Source organism: Marmota marmota, unplaced genomic scaffold (assembly GCF_001458135.2).
Source record: "Marmota marmota marmota unplaced genomic scaffold, marMar, whole genome shotgun sequence".
NCBI lineage: Eukaryota > Metazoa > Chordata > Mammalia > Rodentia > Sciuridae > Marmota > Marmota marmota.
Genome location: NW_026000026.1, coordinates 78,782,792 through 78,791,038, shown reverse-complemented (window position 1 = coordinate 78,791,038; position 8,247 = coordinate 78,782,792). Strand labels below are relative to the sequence as shown.

Genomic DNA, 8,247 nt, shown 5'->3' with positions numbered 1-8,247 from the left:
AAGAAGAAGAAGAAGAAGAAGAAGAAGAAGAAGAAGAAGAAGAAGAAGAAGAAGAAGAAGAAGAAGAAGAAGAAGAAGAAGAAGAAGAAAAAGAAGAAGAAGAAGAAGAAGAAGGGGAGGGGGAGGGGGAGGGAGGAAGGAAGGAAGGAAGGAAGGAAGGGGCAGGAAAGATCTCTGGAATTTGAAATTGAATACCTGATAAATATATTAAATGTCTCACAACCATCATTTTTAGAAGTAACTAGAATCATATTCTTTTCTAGGTACCCAGAGTACCACAAACATTCATCTTAGTACCCATCTGCCTGTAGTGCAACTCTTGCTTTAAGGGTTTAGTCCCTTCTGTTTAATATTTATGTGTAGTCACTGTCTCTTGAATTTTTCTCAGTTGTAAAATTTAAACAACCTACATCATACATATTAGGGATTTCTAAATAGGGTAATTTTTACTTACAGATGAACCAGAGTTGCCTTTTGACACATACATGAAATCTCAATATTTTAAATACAAACACACACACACACAGTTATTTTTTGGTGTGAAATTTCTAAAATATTACAAACATGAAAATTGACCAAAATTTTACATGAAATCCAGTTCAGATCATCTGAAATTGTATAATAAATTGTATTCTCAAAGCCTTTCATCACTAAAATGCACAATAGATATTGCCCAAATATTTTAGAGTAATTATGATTACTATTAATGTTTCATTTTGTTTAGTCCAGTACAGTGAACTGATGAAAAGTTGCCTCACTACTTGGAAAACCTGCTTAGGAAAATTTTACTATTTTGTTTTTCTATTTGGAATCTCTGGACAGATTAGAAGGATGACCCTATGTAATGTTCTATAGGGTGAACACTATTTATAAAGCCAAAATCAACTCTAGGTGGCACTGAAATGCCAGCTAAAGAATTTATCTTCTCGAACTCTAATTTTGATACTTGCTTTCTTATTTGTAATTTTTGGTACCTGTTTATTTGTTTGTTTTAAAACTTTAGAAGTGAAATTCCCTGAATGTATGATCACAATAATTTGAGAACTGTCACTTGCCCTACAAATGTGTGCATCAGAGCTGATCCTGGGGCTCTGGAGAGCAGGCTGTTTCTTTGTAAGAAGGAGCCTCGTCTTTCACGCTAACTGGAATGACGGGGAAATTCTGCCCTCCACAAACACTCTTCAGATGAATTCATGAACAGCAAAGCAACCTAGTGTAGGCATTAGTGTGTCGAGCATGCATCACCTCCTTGTTGTTGTTCTTTTCCCCTGTATTTTTCTTTTCTTCATCTTCTTTCTTTTTTTTCTCAGCTGCTTCCTTTTCCCTGAAGGAAAGGAGGAAAAGAAACATTTCAACCAAAGTGAATAAACCCCTCATCAATGACAAGATCTGCTTCTAAAACAATTTCTCCTTTCTCACATTGTTGAGAAATTGCACTTTCCTGACTTGCAGACAAGACCCCTTTTTTTGGTAGGTACTCACAGCCTCTCCTTACACATGGCACATTTATTGCCATGTGTCTTGCCATCAGGACCCCGGACGGGGTCGCTCTCTCGAGTGCAGATGAGTTGTCCATTTTTTAGTTGGCTTCTAAACTCATCACATACATCCTGAAAGGAAGGAAACATTATGTCAGAAGTGCTGTTTTCACATAGTATTGACTGGATTTGACAATCAGATTGCATCCAAGAGCAAGGCAGCCAGTTAATCTTGCTTTGCTTGATACAATTATGGCTCATAAAAATGTCTGTGTCCCAATTTCTGGAACCTGCAAAAATGCTGCTTTACATGTCAAGGGCGGGGGGTTGTATTGAATATAGAATTAGATCTGGCATTTATGTTTGAAATGGGGAGGTTATCAGACTGGATCAAATGTAAATACAAAGGTTCTTATCCATGAAAGAGGGAAGCAAGAAAGTCAGGGTCACAATGATAGAGCATAATAGAGACTTGACAGGCCCTGGCTCGCTTTGAAGACAAGCAGGTTGCCTCCAAAAGTTAAAGAAGGCAAAGAATCAGAACTTTCTCTGGAGTTTCCGCAAAGGAACAAAACTTTACTGATGTGCTGGTTTCAGTGAGACCATTTAGAATTTCTAAAATCCAGAAATTTAAGATAATAAGGTTGTATTGTTATATGCTACTGTTTAGAGTGATTTGTTATAATAGCAATTAAAAAAGAACTATACTTGTTAAAACTCATTTTCTCTAAAATAAAGTTTAAAGGTTTTACAAGCTGCTGAGACAATTGAATAAACTATGATTTATTAATTGTAATGATTAATAAATCATTAGACTGGAAGGTTCCCATTTGACATTAAATTGCCAAATTTGCAAATTGCCAATAATATTCTTGTTTTAACATTGGTTCCTGACCTTCAAAGGACAAGATGTTGGTTGACCATATTCACAACCCCTTTCTATGTCTATGAGGACTTACAGAAAGACAGTTCTGTCAAAACCTAGTTAATGACTCACCTTTCCTGACTCTGATCCAGTCTCATTTGATCTGATGCCAGAATTCTTTTCTTTTTCCTCTAGTTCTTTTTGCCTGAGAGAGAAAAGTGTCAAAAAGTGTCACCTTAGCAGCACGTACTCAGGGGTGATGGTTTACATAGCCTGAACCTCCTCTAGAGCAACTCCCTCTGCCCCTCATAGAGGAGGACAGTCCACTGAGTTACTGACCTTAGAGCAGTTGACCTTCATCACAAGGTACATCAACTCCCAATTACACAGTCTCCTATGTTTGTGTCCAGATTTATCTTACTTTAAATTTCATTCTGTTGATCATATTCTCAGAACAATACAGAGCTTGACACTCAATCTATTACTCCTTGGTGTTAGCCCTTTCCTCAGGTCCTTGGTCTTTCAGTATAAGCAATGGTTTCTACTGCTGCATCAACTCCCCATTCCACTTCCTTAACTTTGAAGTCAACCCATTAAATCATCATTTTTCAAAGTGTGGAATCCAAAATAGAAATAAGAGTAATATGAAAAGCATCTGAGGATCACATTCTGTTTTATATCTTATCTTTCTCATTGTTATGGGTTAGATGTGAGGTGTCCCCCAAATGCTCATGTGTGAGACAATGCAAGAAGGCTTAGGGGTGAAATGATTGGGTTATAAAAGCCTTAACCCAATCAGTGAGTTAACCCTCCAATAGGGATTAAGTGGGTGGTAACTGAAGGCAGGTAGGGTATGGCTGGAGGGGTGGGTCCTCAGGGGCATGTCTTTGGGGTATATATTTTGTATCTGGTAAGTGGAGTCTCTCTGCTTCACAGTGGCCATGTCTGAAGCTACTTCTTTGAGTCACACTGTTCTGCCCTGATGTTGAGCCTCACTTTGAGCCCCAAGGAGTGGAGTTGGCCCTCTATTGTTGAGCCCCCACAAAAGCCTCTTCTTCCTCTAATTGTTCTTGTCAGTCTTTCAGTCACAGCAGTGAAATAGTTGACTAAAACACTCACAAATGATTTATGCCAGTGGTCTATAAGCTTTTACATGCATTAAGAATTACCTGAGAGATTGTTCAAATTTTGTTTTCTTTTTCAAAATTTTTTTATTTGTTTTAATCGGTTATATATAACAGTAGAATGCATTTATGCACTTTGATATATCCCATACATAGATGGGATATAATTTCTCATTTTTCTGAGTGTACATGTTGCAGAATCATATTGGTCATGTAATCACTTATGTACACACAGTAATAATGTCTGTTTCATTCTACTATCTTTACTATCCCCACATCCCCTCTCAAGAAGGTTTAGAGGTGAAATTGGTGTTAGCCCTTTCCTCAGGTCTCCTCCCCTCCCCTCCCATCACTTCTCTGTACCTAATCTAAGATAATGCTATTCTTCCCTAGTGCCCCCTGCCTTATTGTGAATTAGCATCTGTATATAAGAGAAAATATTTTGGCTTTGGTTTTCTGGGATTGGCGTATTTCACTTAGCATGATATTCTCCAACTCCAACCATTTACTGGTAAATTCCATAATTTTACTCTTCTTTAAAGCTGACTACTATTCCATTGAGTATACATACCACATTTTCTTTATCCATTCATCTATTGAGTGAGATGAAATCTTAGAGTAGTTTTGATTTGCATTTCTCTGATTGCTAGAGATGTTGAACACTTTTTCATATATTTGTTATCAGTTGTATTTCTCTTCTGTTGGTTCTATAGTCTAGCTATTGTGAATTGAGCTTCTAGAAACATTGATGTGGCTGTGTCACTGTAGTATGATTATTTTAAGTCCTTTTGGTATAAACCAAGGAGTAGGATAGCTGGGTCAAATGGTGGTTCCATTCCCAATTTTCTGAGGAATCTCCATACTGTTTTCCATAGTGGTTGCTCCAATTTGCAGTCCCACTAGCAATTTATGAGTGTACCTTTTTCACCACATCCTCACCAACATTTATTGTTGCCTGTATTCTTGATGATTGCCATTCTTTTTGACAGGAGTGAGATGAAATCTTAGAGTAGTTTGATTTGCATTTCTCTAATTGCTAGAAATATTGAACTCTTTTTCATATATTTGTTGATCAATTGTGAAGTGTCTGTTCAGTTTCTTAGCCCATTTATTGATTGGGTTATTTGTTTTTTTGGTGTTAAGTTTTTTGAGTTCTTTATATATCCTAGAGATTAATGCTTTATCAGAGGTGCATGTGGTAAAGATTTTCTCTCAATCAGTAGGCTCTCTCATCACATCATTGTTTCCTTTGCTGAGAAGAAGCTTTTTAATTTGAATCCATTCCATTTATCGATTCTTGATTTTACTTCTTGTGCTTTAGGGTAAGGAATTCAGATCCTTAGGCTGATGTGGTAAAGATTTGGGCCTATTTTTTCTTCTATTAGGTGCAGGGTCTCTGTTCTAGTGCCTAAGTCTTTGATCCACTTTGAGTTGATTTTTGTGCATGGTGAGAGATAGAAGTTTAATTTCATTTTGTTACATATGGAATTTCAGTTTTACCAGAACCATTTGTTGAATAGATTATCTTTTCTCCAGTGAATATTTTTAGTACCTGTTTCTAGTATAAGATAACTATATATATGTGGGTTTGTCTCTGTATCCTCTATTCCGTACCATTGGTCTACAAGTCTATTTTGGTACCAATTCCATGCTGTCTTTGTTACTATAGCTCTGCAGTATAGTATAAGATCTGGGATTGTGATGTCTCCTGTTTCACTTTTCTTGCTATGTATTGCTATAGCTATTCTGGGTCTCTTATTTTTCCAAATAAATATCATAATTCCTTTTTCTATTTATGTGAAGAATGTCATTGGGATTTTAATAGGAATTGCACTAAATCTTTTGGTATTATGGCCATTTTGACAATATTAATTCTGCCAATCCAAGAGCATGGGAGATCTTCCAATCTTCTGAAGTTTTCTTCCATTTCTTTCTTGAATGTTCTGTAGTTTTCATTGTAGAAGTCTTTCACCTCCTTTGTAAGATTGATTCCCAGTTTTATTTATTTATTTTTTTGAGGTTAATGTGAATGAAGTGTTTTCCTAATTTCTCTTTCAGTGGATTCATCACTGATATATAGGAATGTATTTGATTTATGGGTGTTGATTTTATGTCCTGTTACATTGCTGAATTCATTTATTATTTCTAAAAGTTTTCTCATGGAATTTTTTTGGATCTTCTCAGTATTTAATCATGTCATCAGCAAATAGTGATAGTTTGAGTTCTTCTATACCTGCTTGTATCCTTTTAATTTCTTTCTTTTGTCTAATTGCTCTGGGGAGAGTTTCAAGGACAGTGTTGAATAGAAGTGATAAAAGAGGACATCCTTGTCTTGTTCCATTTTTTAGAGAGAATGCTTTCAATTTTTCTCCATTTAGAATGATGCTGGCTTTATTTGGCATATATAGATTTTACAATGTTTATCATGTTCCTACTATCCCTAGTTTTTCTAGTGTTTTGAACACAAAGTTTTGCTGTATATTGTCAAATGCTTTTTCTGCATCTATTGAGATAATCATGTGATTCTTGGTTTTAAGTCTATTAATTATATTTATTGATTTCCCTATGTTGAACCAACCCTGCATCGTGGTGCACTATCTTTTAAATATATTTTTGTATATGATTTGCTAAAATTTTATTGAGAATTTTTGTATCTTTGTTCATCAGGGATATTGGTCTAAAGTTTCTTCCCTCAATGTGTCTTTGTCTGGCTTTGATATCAGGGTGATATTAATCTCATATAATGAGTTTGGACATATTCTAAATAATTCACAAATAAATTATGAATGGATAGTAGAAGAAATCAAGGATGAAATAAAGAAATTCTTAGAGTGCATTCATTAAAAGAATAAAAAGTCAACAAATAAATGACCTAACACTACATCTCAAAGCCCTAGAAAAAGAAGAACAGGTCAACACCAAAAAGCAGTAGAAGACAGGAAATAATTAAAATCAGAGTTGAAATCAATGAAATAAAATACTCATGGACAGGTAGTCTTCAAGTGAACTAGACAAACTTCTTGCAATTATGAAACTATAATATAGAAAATACAATGTAAAATAATATAGATAATAGACAAATAAGCAAATAACTAAATAAGACAAGATGATAAAGATAATAAAGTAACAGAAAGCTGCTGTTTTAATTATGGTATTCAGAAAGGCCGGAGAGTTTAGGGAGACCTGTAAATTATGGACGAAGTAAACCATTTGGAAATCAGGAAGAAGAAACAATTGAAAAAATTGACAAAACAAAAAGCTGGTTCTTTGAAAAAATAAATAAAATAGATAAACCCCTGGCCATGCTAACAAAAAAAAGAGAGAGAAAACTCAAATTATTAAAATACAAGATGGAGAAGGAAATATCACAACAGACATGTCTGAGATACAGAAGATAATTAGAAACTATTCTGAAAATTTATACTCAAATAGAAAATATCAAAGACACTGACAAATTTATAGATATATATGATCTACCAAAACTGAATGAGGAAGTCATACATGATTTAAAAAGATCAATTTTAAGTAATGAAATAGAAAATGCCATCAAAAGCCTACCAACCAAGAAAAGCTCAGGACCAGATGGATTCTCAGCTGAGTTCTACAAGACTTTCAAGGAAGAATTAACACCAGTACTCCTCAAAGTATTCCATGAAATAGAAAAGGAAGGAACCTTCCAAACTCACTCTATGAGTTTGGAATATCACCCTATGCAAAATTTGATTCACTGACCATATCAACAGTTTAATAAAACTGAATTTGAGTTCAGTAACCTAATTTTTAAAAAGCAAGTCTGGTGATTCTGGTGCAGTTAACCCAAGATTCAAACAATATAAAACTTTAATTTGTGTTATTTCTTTTTCAGAATTTCACTTGGGTTTTCACACTAAACAAAGGATTTGTATAAATATAATTATATACCTATATATACATTTATGATTTTAATATTTACATATTTATTTTAGGGAGTTCCCTTTAAGTATACAGGAAATAGAGATGTGGCAATAAAATACACATTTAAGACTCACATTTAAAGTCATGAAATTTTAATCAAGTAAATTATTGGAAAAATGAGTGTTCCTATAATTATTTAGCTTTAGTGGAATTTGAATTATAGTCATAGCTCTGTTCAAAAAACCTCTAGTATCTTCTGAACACATATAGAATAAAATTCAACATCTTTCTCATGGCTCTAAACAGCCTTCTATAATCTTTCAAAACTCATTTCCTGTATTTGTCTCCCTTCCTCAATAATCTTTGATGATAATCTTTGTAACCTCCTTTTTGATCACATGGGCTTGCTAATTCTCACACACATACATTCAGACCTTGCATTGTCTCTTGCACTGTCAGAAACTTTCTTCTTCCTAATTTCCAAGTGGTTTACTTCATCCAAACTTCACAGGTCTCCCTGAACGCTCAGGCTTTTCTGAATACCGTAATTAAAACAGCAACTATGTTCCCGTTCTGTTGCTTTATTATCTTTATCATCTTGTCTTATATAGTTATTTGCTTATTTGTCTATTATCTATATTATTTTACATTATAGTTCCTATATTATATTATAGTTTCATAATTGCAAGAACTTTGTCTAGTTCACTTGTAGAAAACCTGTCCATGTAGAGTGCCTGTCAAATGGTAGGCATTTAAAAGCCAATCATTGTAGGATGAGTGTCTTTAAAAGATTGTCAAAATAATCAATTTATGTTTTCTCCTGTTAACTATTCCAGGTAAAGATCTTATAATAGCAGATTTTTATCTTAATAATCTTATTCATTTG

The 8,247-nt window shown here is 34.3% G+C and overlaps 1 protein-coding gene across 8 annotated transcripts in view; it reads right to left on the bottom strand.

Annotated features, from left to right (window-relative positions):
• Spink5 (serine peptidase inhibitor Kazal type 5) overlaps positions 1-8,247 on the bottom strand; it is a 175,680-nt gene that overhangs the window by 16,935 nt on the left and 150,498 nt on the right. For all 8 annotated transcript variants that reach the window (XM_048811756.1, XM_048811753.1, XM_048811751.1 and 5 more), the window contains 3 exons: positions 2,476-2,548; positions 1,483-1,610; positions 1,246-1,324 (listed from right to left, as the gene is read on the bottom strand). In XM_048811756.1, the coding sequence (XP_048667713.1) occupies positions 1,246-1,324; positions 1,483-1,610; positions 2,476-2,548 (280 nt within the window). The remainder of the gene's footprint in view (positions 1-1,245; positions 1,325-1,482; positions 1,611-2,475; positions 2,549-8,247) is intronic.